At 36.2% G+C, this 23256-nt stretch overlaps 1 protein-coding gene across 3 annotated transcripts in view; it reads left to right on the top strand.

Annotated features, from left to right (window-relative positions):
• Positions 1-23256, top strand: part of HACE1 (HECT domain and ankyrin repeat containing E3 ubiquitin protein ligase 1) — a 53873-nt gene that overhangs the window by 14456 nt on the left and 16161 nt on the right. For 2 of the 3 annotated variants that reach the window (XM_055810131.1, XM_027796121.2), the window contains 10 exons: positions 1385-1486; positions 3902-4008; positions 7761-8007; positions 14310-14647; positions 17530-17598; positions 18294-18381; positions 20089-20200; positions 20292-20389; positions 20583-20670; positions 21790-21939. In XM_055810131.1, the coding sequence (XP_055666106.1) occupies positions 1385-1486; positions 3902-4008; positions 7761-8007; positions 14310-14647; positions 17530-17598; positions 18294-18381; positions 20089-20200; positions 20292-20389; positions 20583-20670; positions 21790-21939 (1399 nt within the window). The remainder of the gene's footprint in view (positions 1-1384; positions 1487-3901; positions 4009-7760; positions 8008-14309; positions 14648-17529; positions 17599-18293; positions 18382-20088; positions 20201-20291; positions 20390-20582; positions 20671-21789; positions 21940-23256) is intronic. The other variant, XM_055810132.1, reaches the window with a different exon arrangement.

Here is a 23256-nt window from a genome sequence, read left to right as displayed (position 1 = left end):
CTCCAGTTGCACAGAAGTACCAGACGTCTATACTGTCTCACTACTGATTCATTTGTGAAGAGTTAGATTTTTTTTCTCTTTATTATGGCAAAATCACTTACCATTACCATAAACCCACATGAAATCTAGTCAATTTTGATGCTTTCTGCAGCCACAGACCTGTAAGACAGTATACCATTGTATACTTAATGGTGCTATTCTTAGTTTTTATGATTAGTATTTCAAATGTCTGCTTCAGTCTCCAGTTTTACAGTCCCTAGGGCACCGCTTTATATGTCAAAATTTTGTCAACTTTTTTTAGGTGTGAGTAGTGACACCTGGTGTTTGCTATTTTGTAGTGATGATCTTACTGTGTTTGAGATAACCTAGTTTACAAATTCATGATACTAAATAAAAAAGGAGAAACCAAAATATTTTCTTTCCATTTACATCAAGTGTTTTAATCTATGCTTACAGAGCAGATACATGTTTTTAGAAGACTGAAATTATGGATTCATATATTTCTTGCCAACATGTTATTACCTTGTTTTTGAAGAGCTGACTGCAATTCTTGTGGATTCTGGGTGGTTTTAATTTTAGTACTTAATTTCTTGGTGCCAGGAATAATTAAATGAATCTGTTATCACTGAAGCAAGATATAAACTGTCCTGATACGAGTTGCAGCATGTTGTTAATACATTACATGGTCATCTTTCCAGTGTAGAATTTGATGTGTATGCAGTGTTAGATGCCAGCTTAAAAATGCAGCTGTGTTAAATAAGAGTTGATAGAAATAAACCACAAATTCAAGTTTTGTTCTTTCCAAAAACCGCTTTTCTCAAAAGGTTGTGAAGTTGGTCTGAGCTGAAGATTAAAGGCACAAGCAGAATCATACTTGTGTATTGATTTTAAAGTTAAGTAACTGTCATGGGTTTATCTTATTTCTTCCTTCAACAAGTCAGAATTGTGCCTTATGAATCTTTAGGTAAATACTTGTTTTGAAGGATTAGATTCTGGGTGTAATTAGGTAGACATGTTTCATCCGTCAGCAATGGGAAGAGGAGCTAAATACTGCACTATTCCTGATTTCTGGTAAATTGTTATGTGAAGAGTTGTTCTAATGTAACTTGGCTTTCTAAGTAGGAAAGTGTTTCAAAACACCGAAGAAAGGGAGCGGCTATATGTGAGCCACTATACTGAAAGAATTTGATTCTGTCTTCTCCCAAGTTTTGTGATATCCAATTTTGATACATTATTTCAGTTTATTTTAGGATTGAATTTCTCTATACAGTATTAAAAAAAAAAAGTATTTGTAATCCTCAGTAGGTTTTAATGCCTATAATAGTATAAACCCAATTGTAATGCTTCTTTTAATTAAAACATTTTTTGAACTATTGCTTTTTAGGGTGGTTATGGAGAGACTTGTGAAGTCTTAATACAATACCATCCTCGACTTTTCCAGACGATAATTCAAATGACGCAGAATGAAGATCTGCGAGAAAACATGGTAATACAGTGTTATGTGGTTTATAGTTACTGATCTCTCTGTGTTGAGGAGATCTGATTGCTCAATGTTAAGTGCCCTGATTAGAAGACAATATTGGCAGCTGCCTGTTAGCGCCGCAGTAGTTCAGCACTATGTATTTTTCTTCCCCCCATGGAAAATGTACTGTCTTCACATAGTTTTAAACACAAGAATTTTGGATTAAGTGTAGGATCTATTTTAATTTAGTGTTTTAACTTTGCATATTTGGTAAAGTGATCTAGACAATGTAAGAATTGAAAGAGCAGACTTCTTGCAAGCTTCAATAAAAGGTGCCATAGAGCATTCTGTATATACAATTGCTTTGTGCAATGGGGTCTGTTTTCCTTCATTTAGTGGTTCTCTGCAGATACCCATTTTAGGATATTTCTTAGGCCTTGAATCATCTAGAATGAACTTGAACGTTCGGAGTATGAACACTCCTCTGTATGAAGTTGCCTTATATAATTAGAGTTTGAAAGATTGCAGCAGCAATTTTATTTTATTATTATTGATGTAGATGAAACTATTGTTCCTCTTACAGTGGTTCTTGTATACCTTGATTCTTCTGTTGTTGTGGGCTAGTGCAATCTAAAGCAAAGAAAAAGCAAGGAAAAGAATTTTTGTTTCTTGATTTTGTAGGAAGAAGGAACCATAGGGTGCTTTTTTTCCCCTTCCAAATCTAGCTAGCTGTGGGTTTTTATATTTTTTCTTTGCAAATAACTGCAAACAATTTTACAGACTGCAAATTAAAAAAAAAAAAGAAAAGAAGGAAAAATAGATTTAGTAAGGTATTGGCTGCCACTTCACTGCACTTGGTTATGTAGATTTTTGAAGTTTTTTATTTTCTCTGTAATCCCATTATTTCCACTACAAGACTGAGGATTTATAAGTCTATATAGAAACAGTGTTTAAATTTCTGATACAGGGTTGAGTTTTACAAAGTAAAATGACAGAGAGGTGAGAATTCTCAAAGTGTATGTTAGAAGCATGGGGAGATGGTATAGATGATTTCAAATAAAAGAGAAAATTTAAGAACTGAAACCATGGAACAAAAAAGATTTTCTACAGAAAGGTAAATGGCAAAGTGTATTATTGTATATTGTAGAAGTAAAGACAGTAAGCAGGAAAAATTAATTTCATCTGTCTGAGTAATAATGGCGGAGGTACGTGCAAACCCAAGATCTGAATGAGAGGATATACAAAATATATTAGAGATACATATATACCACGTATATATATAGATATATATGTGGTATAGTTATGCTTCATTGCTAAAATAGAAGCATATTTTAAGTGTGGTTTTCTGTGGCCAAGTCTTTTCTGCCCAAAGTCTTGGCTAATTACCAGTTCATGTGATCTGAAAGGACTGCTGTGAAGAGACTGAATGTGCCTTAGAAGTCAGGACTCACATTTTAAACGTTGACAAAATGGGAAAGTTATCAACAGACTGCAGGGAGAAAGATACTGCCTTAGCCATTTCTAGCCAGAGGTTCAGCTGAACCTTGAGAAGAACTTTCACATAGTCAAGGACAGTGAAGTATTAAAGAGATCAGTTAGTGAAGCTGCAGGGCTTTCAGAGTAGAAGGCATCTGAAAGTGAGTCAGGCAAACTGGACAAGCCAGTCTGGATCACAGATAGAAGTCCTGCTTTGGGGCAGAGTGTTGGACTAGATGACCTTATTTCAGATTCCTTTTCATTCCACCTTTCTAAGGGGAAGGTGAGAGGAATTACTGAACTTTGTGAAAGTGAGAGAGAAGGGAGTGAAGGAGGATGCAGTAGGAGTGTGTGAAGAGCAGTGTCACAGAAGAGTGAGTTTATCTGCAAGAAAAAATGTTTAGGCTAGAGAGAGGTGTAGAACAAAAAAGTTGAAGACAGGGCAGTGTCTGGGTGATTGCAGCATCCAGTCTTCATGGGCCAAGTGGTGGTATTAGCAATAAAAAGGACAATTTTGGGAAGAGGGCAATCATAATGGTTATTGCTTAGCAGGGTATGACTTCTTATCCAAGGAAGAACATTCAGTATTTTGAGCAAAAACGAAGGTAGTGAGAGCAAACTCCATGATCCGAGGTTCATTTATGCTGTGTCATAAACTAACAGTACACTAGTTTTTCAGATGAAAATAAGTTGTTCTTAGGAGTTAATGATACATGGTTAAGCATTCATTGTTCATAGCATTCTATAATACTGTATATCCTGTGGTACATACACTAGAACATATACCTTTTCAGTAATCTTTGTAAATTATAATGAAATGCCAACTGAGGTTAAATTAGATTTGGACAATATAGATGTATGTTAATATTGCTAGATATTAATGCTTGGGTGATAATGTTCTAAATTAAATGTTGATCTGACGCTCCATGACACTATGTCATTTCTTTTGTTCTAATTTATCAGTTGCGGCAAGTTCTGGAACACTTGTCTCAGCAGAGCGAAAGCCAGTATCTTAAAATCCTAACAAGTCTTGCTGAAGTTGCTACAACAAATGGTCACAAACTACTTAGGTAAGTGAGAGGATCATAAGTAGGTTGACAAGCTACCTGGTGGTTAGTGCCACTTAGTAGTTTTAATAATCTAAACTATCTGGTGCTGGACACATGCTGGAGTAGATGGATCTTGAATCTGATTCTGTATGACAGTACCTGTTTAGATCACTGTCTTTACAAGGACTTCAGGAGCGAAGTTTGGTGTCCTTGTATAGCTGCTGCCACCTAGAAGCTTGAGTTGCAAAGTGTATTTTTTGTTTGGTTAGTTTGGCTATGGTCAGCTTTAGGAAGCAAAGCTTTTTAAAAGCCTGACTTGTCAGTCATTCCTTACCGCCCCCCCCCCCTTTTTTTGCTTCTCTTCCACATCTTTACTTCTCTGCGTGCTTTCTTAGTATGTTTCAGGAGAATTTTGTTACTTCAGATGCTTGTCTCATGTTTGCTGGCTGTCATTGCCTTCCCTGGCTATTAATATATGTAAGACAAAATTTCATGTACTAATGCACAGTCTCAGCAACACAAGAAGTGGTTACTTGGGGAAACACATATAATAGGCAGGAATATTTTCCTAGTATGCTTTCCAAGTTTTTGTGGCATGTGTTTGAAGGAGTTTGTGCAAAAGGCCTCATCTGTGATCTCTTGGAACACCATTAACATTTTACTGTTTCCAAAAGCTAGCAGAATTTGCTCTAACCTTTATGCTTTACTAGCAGCTAAGCAAATCTTTACTGAAAGAGGTCAAGAGCCTGTAAGTGTGAGTGGAAGTTCCTTAGTAACTTGTTCGAGATGGCTTTTTGGAAAAGAGGTTTAAGAGTGTTCTGTGATGTGAGGTGCCTGGCAGCATAGGATGTAGAGGAATACGACTTTGAAAGCCTTTTCTCAACTGGGGCTGGGGTGCGAGGAGCCCGTCAATTAGAGACTAAATATATTCTTAGTTCTAGTTGTTGCTTTTTTTTTCTTTCCCATCAGTCATACTAAATTTGATTGGAGCTTGTAGATAGCAGGCCAGAACTCCTAGACAATGCTAGGAAATTCTTGTTCTGATGGGTGTTCATCTTGATGAGCAAGTGTAGAAGACTGGAACACTTCAGGTGTTTGGGGTTAAAGTGCATAGACACATTAATGACATTTTGTTGCTGCAAAGATAGCTTTTTTGAAGAACTTTAGCTGTTGATGGGCTTCATTGTGAAATCAGCTTAACTTGTAACACATTCCTTTTGTCTCTAGACTTCACTAGAGCCAATAGATCTTCCACAAATAAACAATGATGAAGTGTAAAACCATTCTGCAGGAAAGGGTTTCAAACTTGCTTTATTTGGGGACATCTATCAGAAGTCATGGCAGCAGTATTAGATCATATAAGGCAGTATTTGTTTCTATTTAAGTATCTTCAGAGATAATAAATCAAATTAAACACACAATCTCTTTAATTTACTGTTATTGCTCCTCTGTACTGAGCAATGCTTCCTCAGTATGGGTGTGGAAACAGTATCTGTGTGCCTGTACTGTCTCTGAATTTAAGCCAGTATGTACTCCTCTGCGGCTGCTTGTGGGTTGACTAGTGGAGGCTGAAGACAAGGTGGGAAGCTTTGCATTGTGTTGGATGAGCAGGCATTTCCAGAGATGTCTGTGCTTTGGGTGTCCTGTGGACCCTAACTGTCCCACTTCTCTTTGGTTCTTTGTACTTTGTAATATATCACAAGGGAAATGGAATTATTTTCTTTTTCTGTTGCAAGCTACGGTTTCACAAAACTGTGTCTCTGTTCTCTCCGATTCTGTTCCCTGTCAGAGGCTTCAATATCTGCTTCAACTAAGTATTTCTGAGTTCCTTTATTACTAAAACCAAGGATGAATATAGACCCTCTGACCTTGGGCCTCTTTCCTCTCTTCTCCTTCCAACAAATAATGTGTAAAATGCACTCTGTACATGAAATCCTCCAATAACTGTACTCTTACATAGCTGAATTAGTATTATCACTGTTAGTTTTCTGGGTGCTAACCCGCAGCCGGTTGCTGTTGGGTTTGTTTGGTTGGTTCAAGGGTGTCTAAAGTTGTTTTTTGTAATGCTTCTAGCAGGTAGCCAGGATTGCCACCAAGCTTCTGCCTGAGGACTTGCCTTGAATACCAACAAGGAGCTTGTTCAGTTAGCATTACCTCCATCATCTATTTCCTCTTTCCAAGAAATAATTGTAGTGTGATGTGACTTGGTCTTGCTGGTGCAGATTGGGCCTAGCTGAATGTTTACAAATGTGCTAGTAAAAGCTTCAGTAAACTATTAAAAGCACCTGAAGGTGTTCCTTTGTATGTGGGTCCTCTTCCTGGAGACCAGGAGATTTAAACTGAATTTCACCAGGAAAACACTGCTGCTGAGGGATGATAAACCTCAATCAAAATGTTTGGGTTTTCAATACTTAAGTTAACTTACTGTATTCATAGATTCTTTTGATATATAAGCAAAGATTTTACAAATGCTAATTTGTGGCTGTGACCAGAGCATCTGGTAATATAATTACAGCATTTTAGTCAGGGGATTTTCTTTTACATGGTTTAAAAACTTAATGTTGTTAATGTTGCACTGTTTAACTCTGTGTTTCTTTCATATCTCCATTTACTGAAAACCTCTCTGGTTTGTCTGTTTAGATTGTGACAAGAAATTCATACATTGTGTATCAGTTTGGTAAAATTCTTAGTATGTGGCTTTTAAAAATTAACATTACATTGGCAGCCATTAAAATGTAGTGCTGAAAACAAACAGGTCTTTTGTTTTTACCCATACCATTCACAGAGAGAGTGAGGTCATGATAAAGGTACTATGATGTTACAACTAGTTATGTTACAGATTTGTGAATTAACAGACTCTTAATTGTATCAGAGGTTTACAGCATCCTTTAAGACGCCAGTTCTCTGGGCTATACCAATCATAGTTAGAAAGTGTGCTTTTAAGTTGGCAAGTACTTTAAGGATAGAAATATGTGCTTGCTTGCATTTATGAGTAGAGTTCTGTAGAAAAAGTTTTAATTTGCAGTTTTTGTTATATGTTCAAGACAGAAGAATTCTTACTACTTGAGTTTTAAGGAAAGAAGACAAAGTTGAATTCAGTGAAGATGTTTTGCTTGTACATGAACTCGCTAATATCTCATATTCCACACTGACCAGTTCAGTTAAGAAGACATAAAACTTTTATTTATTGGATAAATAAATAACATAGTGGTGCTTTTGTGTAGATGCTTTTAGATGATGTTCCTCCCTAGTAGAAAAAGTGGCATCTTTATCCTGATCCCTTGTCTGTTTGAGGTAGTTAGTGGGCATTTAGGATAATAGCTAGGTGGGGATGCGCTGTGGCAGCATATCTCATGATCATGCACTTTTACCATTAGAATGCTATCTTTTCTGGATTGAAAAGCATTTTCATCTGGATATCCCAGTTTGTTTTATATGTTTAGGTCCTTACTGTAGTAAGCTGAACTTCTTACCAGCAGTTCATAAGAAGTGTACATGTGTGTAAAACCAAATGAAGTATTTTACAAGACCTGGAATTTGCTGTTCTTACTTCGCTTCTTGTTAAAATTATGAGTACATGTTAGTAAAATTATAGTGCTCATATTTGACTTTTGGTGCTGGTGCAGGAGATGAAAGTTAAAATTCATTAGGGTTTAAAGCTTAGGGTTTTTTCGGCATTGTGTGTCAGACCCTGCCATTAGATTGCTTACTCCTTAATATAGTAAATTGTTTCATCTAGGAAAGAAACTTAAATATTCCATTTTTTCCCCCAGCTTGTCAAGTAATTATGAAGCTCAAATGAAGAGTCTCTTAAGGATCGTGAGGATATTTTGCCATGTCTTTCGCATTGGCCCATCCTCTCCCAGTAATGGAAATGACATGGGCTACAATGGAAATAAAACTCCAAGAAGTCAGGTGTTCAAGGTCAGAAAAGTATATGATGTTGTTAGGAAGATAGACGTTAAAGAGGTGAATTTCACAAAGCATGCATTCATTAATCAGACATCTCATGAACAGGAAGTAAGTTTGGTTGATGTCCCTATCCCTTCTTAAGTTAAGCCTACTTCTTTCCTCGTCCTTATTTTTTTCCCACTGGATTCATTTAACCACTGATGCACATATCATCTTATGATTTCTGTTTATTTCTTATTTAATGTATGGTTTATTAGATGTTGGAAGTTTAGTTACCCAATTGATTTTCATAAACTTTGGTTTTATTTCTACTATGTTATTTAAGAGTGTAGTAGTCTCAAAATGTGGTAATATAATAGATTGTGTTAATGTAATTTCAGAATTATATTTGGAGATTCATTGGGAGTTATGATCATTCAGTTTTACCTAGCTTTACAAGATAAATGGAAATAATTTAATTTTTAATCTGTTCATTGCTTTCACTGTGACCATGGAGTGTTTTCCCTGAGTTGTTCTTGAATTTTATTATTACATGCTTTGAAACATACTAGCTTACTACTGCCCTTGCAAGGTTATTGATTTATAGCTGTTTTCAAACACTTGCTTTAGGTGCTTGCCATTTAGATGTTTTATTTCTGAAGGCTTTTTTTATACTTGTTGGGTGAAGAATCCCTCTGTAGAAAATTATAGCTTACCTTTGTGTGGAGCAGTCCCGGTTTCGTACACACCACTTAATGTGCAGTGGGTATATAATTGACATACTATTCAGAGCACCTAAACAAAAACTGAATGACTTTTTAAGACAGAGCTTTATCAACAATGTCATGAAAGACGATACCCTTAATTCCAGATATATTTAGTTAAGTAGCTCAGTTTTTGTTTATATTTCTTCTCTTGGAAAGAAGGAAAGCATTAGACTATTTAGAAAACAAGCACAAATGTTTGTTTTTCTGATAGCAATATAGTTTTAATAATGAAATGATTTATATAATGACTATAAACTAGTGCTTGAGAATGAAAAACACTGTGGTTAAAATATTGTACAGTGTGCAGTGTAATAACTGTCTTTTAGTTGCTCACTAAAATATATTAGATTGGCACATTGTGAGTTTAACCAAATTTCCATTTTCAAAAAACAAAGCCCTCCACAAATCACAAGAATAGTTTTATTAAAGACAGCATTTTCTAACAGTTTTAATGAAAAATGATTTAAACTTACAAGGCCAAATAACAAGCAGATGTTAAAAATACAGGAACTATCTGCAGTGAGATATTCTGCTACCTTATTTTCTTTAAGGTTTTAGGAGTAGCTGCTCTCATCTCCTTGCATTTTGTGTTTGCTCATAGCCCCAAAAGGAAACCAAAAAAAGTGTTCAATGCTTTTCAACTCCAGATCATTTCAGAATTCAATATAAAACAAACAAAACCATTCAATTGCAAATTTTGAAGGAAGTTGTATTTCAGCAGAATCACTTATCTGTGTGCCCCAACTACTCTGTATGCTGAAAGAATTGTTTCTCATGTAAGTATGGAGTTAATTCTTGTGCAATAGACATACATTACACAACTGGCATGGTTGTTCCAGAAAATACCAGTAATTCTTAATTGTGTAAAACCAACATTTATGTTTTCTAATAAATGAGCAAAATACATACTACTGTTACATTAGCTAACAAAACAACAATTTCAGGGTTATTTAAAAATATTTATCGCTATTATTTTAATTTATTTTAAAATTATTAAAAAGGAGGTAGCTCTTCATTAGGGCCGCTGCCGACTCTGTGATTCTTTTAAAGAGTGATTTAAATTTCAAACTCAAAAATACAAAACTGCTGATGAGATCTTACTCTCATTTGGGAATGATGCACACAGGTCTGGCAATGCTAAGTAAGTCTTCAGTCTTCAGTTGTGGTTGTTAGCCTGTGCTTTGTTGAATTTATCGTAACTGGATAGTGGGAGATCAGACACAGTGCTGAGTCAGTTGGGTGACTTCCTGTTCTCTCTTATTTCTGCTTTCCCTTTCCTTTTCTTTTTTGTCCTTTCCTTGAAAACATGGTTGTGATGGTCCCTTTTGCCTTTTGGGAGGAGGGAAGAGAAGTTCCCTATATCTAGATTATTACAGTGGTATGGAGGCTACTTGAAGACCTGGCAGTTGTACATCTTCATTGGTACCAGTACTTGTGTGTGGGACATGCAGGTCAGTGCCAAAGAACTCCTCTTCTGGTTTTTGTTTTATTTGAGTTTTGTTGAATATAGGCTGTGTAAATGTTTAGTACAGGCTATTAAGGAAACCACAGAGGTTGGTGCTCCAAAATGATAGTTAAATCTGTATTAAAAAAGTCAACATAGAACTTAAAGATTTTAAATTTGAGGTCTGTATTGAAGTTGGAATTTGCTGCTGATCTTACAATTCAGTTGTGGGGATAAATGTTGTAGATAATTTGAATTTTGATAGAGGTTTTATGGGGAAAACAAGTCTCCCAGGCTGCTGGTTCATGTCCCATGTAAGGAGATCTTGAATACTTTCCAAAGCACAAGAAAATCGTACAGGTCACCCCCACTTCTCTGAATGCTGTTTATTTGAGTGAGTGAAGACCTCTAGATACTGTCTTTCTTTTACTATATGGGAGGCTAATGTGTTGTTCAATACTGCCTTTTTTTTTTTTTCTTTTTTTTTCCAAGAATGGAACTAGAAACTTATCTGGAGAGGAATGAGGGTAGCAGTGATAGGAGTTCTGTCTTGCAGTACACTTGTGCGTTAGGTGGAGGAACATTGTCAGGCCTTATCGCATGGTATAAGGCATTGTTTCCTTTCTGTCTGAACACACTCCTGTTAGGTCCAAATAGATAATTTGCATGACAACCTTTAAAGATGTACTTAGTAACTCCTTTTAAGAAGCTGGTGTAAAAACATTGTTTATCCAATATAAGAAATGAAGAAAAACTTTCTTCTGACTTTTTTTCTTAATGTTGTATGTTGAAGTTTTCTGTTTTTGTGTACTGATTGAACTCATTGTGAAGAGTTGTCACTGTAATCTAGCTTGGAAGGGATTGAAAATATGAGTGTATCTTGATCTAAGGCTACTGAGGAATGTTATTGCTTGACAAGGACAAGAAAGTCATAGGGCCATCTTTGCTTTACTCAGTTTTCTGTATGTAATTAATTACAGGCCTGGTCAGTTGAGGCCTATCCGAATGTTTTAAAAGTGGAAACACTAGCTAATTAAGATGTGCAGTTGTACTGATCTTGCAAGGAACAAAATAGTCACCAAATTTCAACACCCACTCTTGAAACAAGCTACTACTAACTTAAATGAGATCTTACCAATGAGGAACTGTATCAATAGTAATTTTGACCAGGTTTACATTCATCACTTTTCCATGTATCCCTCTACCAGTTGCTGTTCAGTGTGATCATGTAGTAGGTAAACTTGCTGCAAAATCTGTCTAGTTGAACAAAGTTCAGAAGCCTGTAACATTTTTCCTTTCTTTGAGATACTTTTCTAAAGGGAATTGACTTTTCTGCTGTGACACAGTCACATCCTGGATTAGCAGTCTTAGGCGCTCTGTGTCTTAAAAGATTAGCTATCTCTCACCCGGCCAAAGATTTTGCTCCAATGTTGCAGTTTGAGTATGGGTTTGGTTTCTAGTGTCTTTCTTTCTAGATGCTGAAGAAGGGATCTAGAAAGCATGCTAAATCCTTGCATTTTGGAGATGAGGTGTGCAGCTGTAAAAAGCTTGGTACTCAATCAAGATTCAGGTGTGTGATTCCAGAGAAACTTTTCTGAAGTGTGAGATATGAAAACTGAAGGTTGAGTGGAGGTTTCTGTTTAATATGTTGTTCATGGTAAGAAATGACTGAAGAAAGCTGACTTGTAGATTGAAAAAATGTTGCTAATGGTTTGATTGAGTATGTCCATATTACACTTGAAAAGGTCTGATCATGGATGCTAACTTAAAATGCTGATAGCCATGGATAGATACAGAGGTAGTGGGCAATATTTAGAGGAGTGCTTTATATTCTGAAATTAAACTAGAAAGCAAGTGAAATGTTGAAGTCTGTATGCTTATCTATACTTTTGTAAGAGTTTGTGATCAGAATCTGTGGAAAATTAGCTTTGGAAAAACTAGTTGCAAAAGTTCTGAAAGGCATGCTAAGTCTGTGGGGAATAAAAGATAAAACACAAGGTATCAGTGGAAAAATGGTGTCTGGCAAGGTAATAATTGAAAAGTTTGGGAGAAGAAAACTATGTGTTAGTATTCTAGTAAGTGACTACCTAGTTTCTTGTAACTTAAATGTTGAGAACACAACTGCATTTTAATTCTTCCATATATTCAGTGAATCATATTTTCCATTAACCAGTTTTTCTACATTATGTTTTGTGGTGAAAGTCTGCCAGGTAGGTCTTGTAAAGAAGCTAACTTGATCCTGGATGGCAGACACTTATGTAGAAAATGGTACCTACACTGGAGGTATTCAGATCACCATTTAGAGAAACGTGGTCACTAGTAGTACAAGAATTAAGTGAGTGTCATACAGTACATTGAGAAAAGCTTACCACTCTTAGAGATCAGGTTGTCTTTCCCCAGAATTCTTACTGGGGAAGAATGGGAGCATGGTGGTAAATTTTTTAATGGTAAATTTCAAGAATTTTTTTTATATACACAGCTTTTACGGGAAGTAATTTATTGTGTATTGAGAGTGTGTCACTGTGAGATGCGCTGACAGCACTCTAGATAGCGTAGACTTCTGGGTAGTGTGCTGTGAATAGCTGTTAATTTTTAAAGGCAACTTCAGAAGATAAGAACATAATTTTCTGTCTGCTAAGTCTTTGAATGCTTAATTGGTGAAAAATGTTGATGCAACATTAATATATGGGAAAAGGAGTGCATTTAGAAGTTCAGTCTTTGGGAATGCTATGAAGGACTTGAGTCAGAATTGCCTCTCCATAGGATGCATATACTCACTAGACTGTAGTCCCCTTAAACACCATTAAGGGATAGCACAGTCAACCCTTGCATTTTTTTGAAATGCTCATAAGAAAGCCACAGGTATCTCAGCCCGTTCTCTCCTCTGTAGTAGGTCAGCACCTCAGAGCAAATGCATAATGATGGAATTGTACCAGGTTTCAATTATATTGGTTTTAAGCTGGTGGTAGTGAATAAAGAGCAACTTTGTGTCCTGGTTTCAGCTGGGATAGAATTAATTTTCTTCTTAATAGCTGATACAGTGCTATGTTTTGGATGTAGTATGAGAATAATGTTGATAACACACTGATGTTTTAGTTGTTGCTCAGTAGTGCTTACCTAAAGTCAAGGACTTTTAGGTTTCCCATGCTCTTTGCCAGTAAGCGAGTGCACAAGAAGCTGGGAGGGAGCAGGGCCAGGACAGCTGACCCAGACTAGCCAAAGGGATATTCCATACCATAGAACGTCATGCTGAGTATATAAACCAGGAGAATTGGCCGGGAGGGGCCGATTGCCGCTTAGGGGACTGTCTGCGCATTGGTCTGCAGATTGTGAGCAATTGTATTGTGCATCACTTGTGTTGTTTTTTTTTTTTTTTCCCACTTGGGTTTTGTTCTTCTCTCTCCTTCTCCTCTTCACTACACTTGTTTTTATTACTATGATTTACTTTATTTCAATTATTAAGCTGTTCTTACTTCAACCCATGAGTTTCAGCTTTTTCTGATTCTCCTTCCCGTCCCGCTGGGGGTAGGGGAGAGTGAGTGTCTGTGTGGTACTTAGTTGCTGGCTGGGGTTAAACCACAACATTTTGTTAAATAAATGTACAGCTGTAAAAAATGGATATGTGATTCTGCTGATATTTTTTTCTGTTTCATAAAGCTAGATATTAGTGACCCTTACCCTGAGACATCTGGGGTACTATCAAAATGAGCTATATGAGCTTACACTATGCATAAAGCACATCTTACTAGTATCTGCATGATTCTGAGTCTCAGTGGTGGTGTCTGGAGTATACTCCATGTACCTCATAGAGGGACCTTCTTTGATCAGTGCCTTAAAGAACTACACGTTCTTACTCTGGAAACTCAGTGTGCGTAGTATTGTTTCTCTGCCTGACTGCTACAGTCAGGTAGTAGTGTGTTATGTAACAACCTTGAGGTCAGACTCTGTTAAATAGTTCAGTGTTTTACTCTTTCTAAATGATTTTATCTTTATTCAGTCTGCTGCTTGATTGTTTTCCTTCTATATGAAATTTTCTTTGTGCTCTGTGTCTACAAGTACATAATTTTTTGAGTGTTTGACTCATTGCTAACATAACTTCTAAAGGATCATTTAAAGATTGTAAATGTGCATTTTTATTTGCCTTAAGAGGATTATCACGTTATTAATATCTAATGTCAACATGTTCCTTTTTGGTCTGTTTTTGCATGTGTTTATTGCAGCCGCTGGAACTGCTCTGGCATTCTCTAGATGAATGGCTTGTTCTTATAGCCACAGAGCTGATGAAAAACAAAAGGGACTCTGCCAACATTACTTCTATTTTACTAAAGCAAAAAGGACCAGATCACCAGGATACTGCTCCTACGCCTTCCTTTGCCGCTGTAGGAACTGAAGGCAGAAAAGAGCTATCTGCTGATGCTGGCGAGTTGAAAACGTATGATGTTGCTGGGAAGCAGGAAGCTTGCACTGATTGCCAGGATGTTATCTCCATGACAGCAAACAGGCTAAGTGCTGTCATTCAAGCCTTTTATATGTGCTGCTCCTGTCAGATGCCTCAGGGGTAAGGAGAAGATCCTGTTTGGTACTTAAAACTTACCATTGTGAAATCATACATGCTTTCTTGGAAGAATGTTGGTACTGACCAGGTGATGCTAGTAACAGTCAAGGGTATGCTTTTTACTGCTTTCACTAGTTCAATTATTTGAATGCTTTTTTTCCTGGCTTTAACGGCACCAAACAGCACAACAAATTTTCCGTAGTGCTGCTGCCTGTGAACATAGATGTGTTGGCACATATTTTGTATTGAGTGTCTGAGGGCCTTTTGTAATCATGTGGGATACTTGCAGGTAATGTAATTTTGATCTCTTGAAACTTAGCTGTTCTTGCTGTTGGTTCTTCTTAATGTGAAATTATCTCTGAATTTAATGTGATTATCCAACAAGAAGAGCTGTAAGCTCAGAAAAAAAATGTGACTTATCTTGTGTATGAAAATGACAGCTGTGGCAAAACTTGTTTGGCTATATTACAGAAATTTATAACAAGGAGAATTAAATCTCAAATTAATACTCACTTGGAATGTCCCAGGTTGGCAAACATAATTTTGTGTGGAACAGGTACTACAGCTTAGGTAAAATGTAATACCATTAGTGTCTGATTTAAAAAGAAAAAAAGTGCATCCACTGTAAATGAGGTCTTTGTCCAAGATTATTATGGATAGTTGTGAACTTGCAAGAAAAGGATCCTTTGACCCTCTTGAATGAACAATTAGGCAAGTATGGTGTATTACAAGCTTCCTGAGGAGCCTAGAGGCAAGGTTCCCACTACATGACAACTCTTGGTTATTCCCAGCCACTGTATGGGTTTTTCTTTCTCTGTCAAACAGAGTGGAATAAAAACTTTCAAGTTGGCCAGTACTGTTTGTCTGGGGCACAATCCTCTGTGGACATTCTGGAAGATGATTTGGGGATCAGCATGTTCCACAAGCACCTCAATACTTTCACTTTTAATTTTACTGTACCTTGAAAAAGGAACTGCTGTTTAGCCATTTCCCTCTATCTCCATCAAACCTTACTAATATAAAATGCCAGTAAAGTACTATTTACAGCAGCCAAATGAATAGCAGAAATATATATATATAAACTGAAGTACATTTTCCCTTCCATCAATCGCTGTACAAAAACTCAGTTGGAGAGGTGACTGTCTCCCTGTGTCCAGGTGACTTGCTGATGGGCCCTTGCCCAGTGGGGTCTGTCCCTATGCATAGTTTACACTAAAGGTTAGGGACAACTCCCATGGATACTACATTAACAGAGTTGTTACCATAGAAGACAGGAGAGTAAGAACTGCTTTGATAGTGACTGGGAGAACTCCCTGGGATGCAGAACAGTAATGCAGAGCACACCTGAATTCTGTGTTGCTGTAGGGCTTTTCAGAACTGTGTTGAAGTACAAAGACTTACTTTTTTAAATGAAGTTTTCATATTAATAGGAGTAAATGGCACAACAGTGTAACTCAGTACTGCTGTCATCTTCAAATAACATTTGAAATGATAACAAATGACATTTTCAGACAAAATAATTTAAAATGGCTCAAACTTTAGATTTGAGTGTCTTTATGTTTAATGGAGGAGAGTAAACTGAGCTCATAGTTTTCCATTGTTCCTAATATTCATACAATAGATGGCATTTCATGCTGGTTAACATCTGAAATATTGAGGTTATTTTCTTTCACTTGCTGTCATTGATTTTCTTCTGCAAATGCTGGTATTTAATCTAGACATTCTTTGTTAGTATAGTGAAATACAATGTTCCAAGATTTCAGCATCAAAACTGATGAGTGGTTTAGTTTTTTTTTTTTTTTTTTTTTTCTTTCTTTCTGCTATTCACCATATGTTGCAATATACAGGTAGAGAGAGTTAATTTCTTTTCAGGTTAGCCTCTTTTAATTGTTTAATACTTTTAGATCATCTCTCAGACCAGATGTTTAAATGTTCATATTTGGTCTCTGAAAGATTTTGTTTGTTTTTTGTGGGGCTGAGGAGAAGGATATGGTAAGACTTTTTCCTTCAAAACAGTAAGGGAGAGAAGGAAAATAGCTTAGATTTTATATAAAATGAGCAGCTCTTGTCTAAATTGTGGGGAACAGGAACAGTTCTAGGATTGCTATCCTGGACTTTTTAAAGTACTATTTTTCACAGCCTCTCAAGGCACCTGATGAGAGGATTTTATTCTTGTTTGCAAGTATTCATTAGCTTTTGCTGAAGCTAAAAGACCTAATTAAAAATTTCTCTTTTTTAAAATGTGGAACATAAATGTAAATAAATGGAGTAAAACTTACACCCGTGTTAATCCTTCCCTTGTTGTCCAGATATGTATGGGAGAGAAAATAAAATGTCATACTAATGTATGAGACACTTGCTCGGCAGGTAATTTTGTTATTTTGCACAGCTGTTAAGTATCACCTTGCCCTCCATTATTAAGTTTGCCAAGTCTGTAATGTTATTTCTTCCTGGCTCTTTTCCTCACCACAATTTACAAGGTGCATGGTGGGAATTTTATACAATGAACAAGAATATAGAACAATGAGAATATTGTGTATATTGTGCATATAATATCAATCCTTCCATGTATGTGCTTCCAGTGTATTGAAAGCTGGAAGGATTCAATAGAGAAATGTGTATGTCCATTAGTTTAAGCTTTTCGTGTTCATATAGTTAATAACATGTAGTGGTCAGGTTGCTTGGACTTCGTAATTATTGACATTTTTGCCTTGTTTTAGTTTATTGTGAAATGTTAATGCTGCTGAGTATTTAATTTCATGATTGAGTAGTTAAACATCAGTTTCTATTTGCATAGTATTTTATTAAAAAAACCCACAACAATTTATGTAATTCACATTCCTTTTAATTTCATTAACCAAAAGCATCTTATGATTTTTGAACAGGATGACATCGCCTCGTTTTATAGAATTTGTCTGTAAACACGATGATGTCCTTAAGTGTTTTGTTAACCGGTAAGCTTCAAGAAACACAGTATTTCTCATTTCTCCGCTCCCCCCCCTCCCAAAAAAAATAATAAAAAATTAACACTCCTATTTTTTTGTACTGAGTTGCATTTTAAGGTTATTGTTGTGACATATGTGCCATATGCACTTTAACAGTCCTGCCAAATTCAAAGGAATGTATATTAATGATTCAGAGCTCTGGCTTAAATGAGCTCTTCTGCATATGTAAGTGATCCTTTTGTAAGATTCTGATATTTCATGAACAAAATCTCTTTCACAGAGCAACAGAATAATTTCCTTAATGGATTCTTTCCTCATCTTTGTTCCAAATAAGGCCTTCCTTTTTGAGGCAGATGAAAACTTTCAGTCTTCCTCAAAAGTGTTATACTTAATGACTTCTTAAAGGAGTCTAAACCATCTTTGTACATTTGACTGTTTTCTAGAGTTTCTCTGGGACTACCTAGTTTATAATCTTGCTTCTGCCTGCATTGCTGCTTGTAATCCTCCATGTTCAAAGGTAATATAATATAATTTGGAAACAAGAGTTGGGAAAACATTATGAAATAGAAGAGTCTGTTCGTACTTTTCTGTTTGACTAATAGCATTGTCTCTTTATGAAGGCTTTGTGTATCATGAAACATTGTTAGATCTCTGACTAACAGGCCTCTAACCTAATTTTTTTCTTTTTTATATTTTTTTTTCAGAAATCCCAAAATAATTTTTGATCACTTTCATTTTCTTCTTGAGTGTCCTGAACTAATGTCCAGATTTATGCACATCATAAAAGCTCAGGTAAGTGTCTGGAGATGCTAAGTTACAACTTCAATGAATATAAAGAGGGTGTTTTGTTTAAAAATAATATTTTTTAAAAAATCCATTTGTGGAAGATGTGGCCTCCAGTGCTTCTGAATCTGGGATGTTGAAAGATCAGATTAAATGGACATGGCAGCCATCTTTCTCTACTTGTAATTCCTTAAAATACATGTGTAAGTCTTATTTGCGATGACCAATGTTAAATGTCTTACAAGTCCAACTTTCAGTTAAACAGACTTAACTTTCTGTTACTAAATCTGTTTGTGCACTTCTAATAGACTGAGCTTTAAAATGCTGTGCTTTTTTCCTTAATTGACTTACGTTTTGAGACAAACATATATACACCACTATTAGTTGATTTGGCTATAGTTAAATACCAGCAGTTCCTTCAGTGAAACATCATGTTGTCTTGTTGCCCTTTGCTCTGTTCCTGTTGTTGGTTTGGATTTTTTTTGTTTTGAATAAAATCCTGATGTCTTGCATAACCTAAACTCACTTCTCAGTTTAGCATGTGACATGAATTCAAGACTAAAGAGTTACTCTAGGGAAGACTAGTGTAGTTAAGTGGAAAAATTAGCGAGCAAACCCCCGTGTGAAAGTCCGCTGCCTTACCTAACACTCTGTTGAGCGTTTGCCATGTTTTCATTACTTATCTTTAAAAGCTTATGATTGTCTACATGTAACTCTGGGATAGAGCTGTGGTTTTGTTCTATTACAAATGAAGATGGTCTTTGGGCAATAATGAGTTATTTGGAACTCATTTGTTTAGTGCACACTGGTTTACTTTTCTTTATTCTCTATTAGAAAGGTTCCTTACATTGAACTATTTTAGTCAGAGACAGAATTTGCTGAAAACAAAGGTAAAAATCCTGTAACCAACCAGAACACTTCCCCCGCCTAGTATTTGTGGAGGGTCTGTTCCAAAAGCTTTATTTAGCTGTGGACATTACTGTGCCTTTGTGTTTTAGATATACATTGTTTTTCGTAATCCATTTTCATTTTTAGGGCATGGTGTAGGTGTGTTGTGTACTTACTCTTTGGTTGAAATGTGTGTTTTTGAAATTCATTATGTATAAATAATGAAGAGACTCTGAGAACTGACATTGTTAGATAACTAAAACTACGTGCTGAGAATCATGATATGTGAGAGAGGCCATACTTGTGTCAGATCTGTCTCAGAAGAACTGCAAAATGTCAGTCTAAATACTGAGTCAAGCAAGCTATGACTTTCTCACCTAGGAATTGTTTTGGCAAGCTTTTGGATCCTTTGGGCTGTTTTTTATTGCCGATGAACTTTACTACAAATAGGACTTGCTTTTATAACTTGTGCTTCTGTGTTCGGTTGATAATAAGTAGTGTTACAGAAGCCAGTGACTTCTAATCTAGATCCCCCCTGCCCTGGGAGAAGTTTTGTGCTATTTTTCTCCTGTGTGGTGAGCTCCCAATAGCTATTTCTGGAAAACTGGTGGTCCAGCCTTTCTGCATACCAGACTTCAGCAAGTACTCAAGGGCATGTCTAGTCCTTTTCCCAAAATACTGTGTAGTGTATTGAGGTAGCACCAAGTAGGTCTCTGCACATCTCAAAACTTGAGAAGTACGCGTAACCATTTTCCAGTCATGCTTATTAGAGAAGAATTGTTCAGTTGAATTTTATCTGTATGATACAGTTTACCCCTTGTTTTGTAGCCATTTAAAGATCGCTGTGAATGGTTCTATGAACATCTGCATGCTGGGCAGCCAGATTCGGACATGGTGCACAGGCCTGTCAATGAAAATGACATACTTTTGGTTCACAGAGGTATTGTGTTAAAAATGGAGTTAGTATATCTTTGAAGTACATTGAAATATAATGAATTAAGGTAAAAAATTAATTGGTGGTTTGTATTTAGATTCTATTTTTAGGAGCAGCTGTGAAGTTGTGTCTAAAGCAAATTGTGCAAAACTAAAGCAGGGGATTGCTGTGAGATTTCATGGAGAAGAAGGCATGGTGGGTAAAACTGCATGGTTTTCCTTTACAGTATTTATATATGGAAATATTCTCTTTCAAAAGTATTGTTTTGAACTAAATCCTAATTTAAAATAACTTTTGTACTTTATTAAGAAATATGTGATAACCCAGCATAACTGTTTGTGCAGTAAAAGTTCTATGTGCTAATATGTTTTATTCTTTTGACGTGCAGGGACAGGGTGTGGTGCGTGAGTGGTTTGATATCTTATCCAGTGAAATAGTTAACCCAGATTATGCATTATTTACTCAGTCAGCTGATGGTATGTCTTTGCCTTTTCTTTCCTAATTTTTAGGGTGTCTTCTTTTATAAAAGCATTTTTGTAATCTGAGAAAAGTCTCTTGGTTTCAGAATATAAGATTGTTACTTTTTAAAAGCAACACTAATAGAACTTACCTTTTATATATATATATATATATATAAAAGCGATCTATTAGTTGTATGGTTTTTATAACTATAGATGAAATATTTTTCTTATTTTTAAGTTTCCTTGATTTTGTTCTCTCTTTTGTAAGAGGAGGGTGAGATGTTTGTTTTAATGAATCCATGCTATTTCTGCCTGGTTGTAGAGGGACATAACTTGCTGGGAGCAGTACAGAAAGTGTTTTTCTTCTGCATATGTAAGAGAACTGTGGTTGTATTCCTTTATTTCCTTTTAGAAACCTACAAATTCAGTCAGTTAATTTTTGTGGGAAAACCAGATGTTGATCTCCACAGATCTATCTTGTATTTGACTACATGTCTTTTGGGTGCTTCATATAAAGCAAATCTTTATCAATAAAAGATCTGACATCATCCTCAGTGATAAATGTTTTGCTTTCTACCTTACAAAGCTGTGGGAAGTGGCAAGGAATTCAGTCAACAGTAGAGGCATAGGTTAGTCCCTGAAAGTTAAAAGGGAAAGTTCAGGGCTGTCTGTTTGAGGCGGTCTTTTCCAAGGAGACCAGGCCTGGACTGTCTCCTTTCTGCATCTGGCTGGAACCAGATGAAAGGAAGTAGATGCATTCTGATCCTTTCTTTGAGCGTGTTCACAAAGTTGACAGCAGCGTGGCCCGTTACAGTGAGCAAAAAGTGCACGTAGCAATATAGTAAGATGGATGGCCAAGTTTAGCAGATCCTGGTTGCCCTTATGTTGATGATGATTATTTCAGAGTGCTTAGAGAATGGCTAAGCAGTATGGTTGCAATAATAGGATGTCATTACATTCTAGTAGTTTATTTCCGATATCTTTTTTGTGCAAATAGATATCCCCAAACAATCTTCTAGAACCCCAAAATAAACTCTTTCACTGTTGTCAATGCTTAGTGTATATCATAAATACAAACTTCACTTGAAGAGAAAAAAAAAAGTTGTGAAATGTGATAATATTTTTGTTTTATAGGAACAACTTTCCAGCCCAACAGCAACTCTTCTGTAAATCCAGACCACTTGAACTACTTCCGTTTTGCAGGCCAAATCCTGGGGTTAGCTCTCAATCACAGGCAGCTGGTGAACATCTACTTCACAAGGTCATTCTACAAACATATTCTTGGTATGATTTTATTAAAATCCTGTTTGAGTCATAACAGTCATCAGAGCAGTAAACTTTCTCCTTTTTTACTTTGTGTGATAAAAGTGAGCAAGTCTTGGAAATTAATGTATTGCTAATCTTTTATGTACATCAGAGTCACAACATAATATGGCAGTAATTGCTAGTCCAGTCTGAGCCTTTCTTAGGAACTGTTATAGTTGCAAAATATAGAAATACATTAGCAAAACTACGTGGGAATTTTGTATAGTTAGCAACTTTTAATCAAATAGTTAGTCTTCAAATGAATCTTACATTAAAACCAAGAAAAACAAGGAAGGCATCATTAATCTGTCTAAAACATAATAATATAATTTAGTTGTCTTTAATGTTGCTGACTAGGAATGTCTGAAAGGCAGACTAGTGCGACCAATCGTTTTTGTGGTATATGCAGTTCTTTGCATCACAGTTGTGAAGTTCATCTGTCTTGCCACATAATGTCATTATTGAGAAATGAAAATAATCATACCATACATAATTTAGGATGGACTTAGAAAGTTGATAATGTTTATGAATTCCGGCAAAAATCTATCAGGCATTCTTTATTATGCCTGCAGTTCTTCAGTTGTGTAATGTTTTAACAAGGTGAATCCATATTGTTGTGAAAGCTCCCTGTCTACTCACTCCAGCAAATACTACCTATTTCCTGAAATAGTGTTTCAGAACTAATGCGGGTTCATCCTGTCTCTTTCCTGAAGAGTGTTGATTCATACGTTTACTGTAGCATTGAAGAGGATTGGTCAGAAGTCTTTACGAAAATGTACCTTTTCTTTTTAATAGAGAAGGACTGCTGTTACCTGGTGGTATCTGTGGTCTAGGGCTCTTCTCTGCTCCTCTTTGAGAACCTTTGTGCTTCTTGGTTGCTGAACATGATGCCCCTGTTCTGCATTGTCATGAAAAGCTTTTTCTCTTGCATGACGGATGTGATGGAATGGTAGATTCCCTTTGCATTCCTGTTACTCCTCCACGTATATAAATACCTTTGCTGTTGCATGCAAAATTTCCTTTGAGTTTAAGCACTGTTCTTTAATCCTCTTTGGAAATATAAGATAGCGTAGTATCAGAGGTTTTATTTTCCTCAAGAACCACTCCTTACTTTGAGACTTAGCAAGGTTTTCAAGGAATTGTTTGCACCTTGTTCTGTTTTTCTGTAATTATTCTGTCTTTCTGTGATGTTTGCTGAGTTCAGGACATAACAACTCTTCACTTCAGATTTACTGTTTCTCTTCCCTGACAGTGTTCAGGGAAGACTGTTGCCATTTGGTGGAGGCTTGATCATCT

The sequence above is a fragment of the Falco peregrinus genome, chromosome 7 (genome assembly GCF_023634155.1).
Source record: "Falco peregrinus isolate bFalPer1 chromosome 7, bFalPer1.pri, whole genome shotgun sequence".
Lineage (NCBI taxonomy): Eukaryota > Metazoa > Chordata > Aves > Falconiformes > Falconidae > Falco > Falco peregrinus.
The sequence above is the reverse complement of the archived record's forward strand: the minus strand, read 5'-3'. Positions and strand labels throughout refer to the sequence as shown.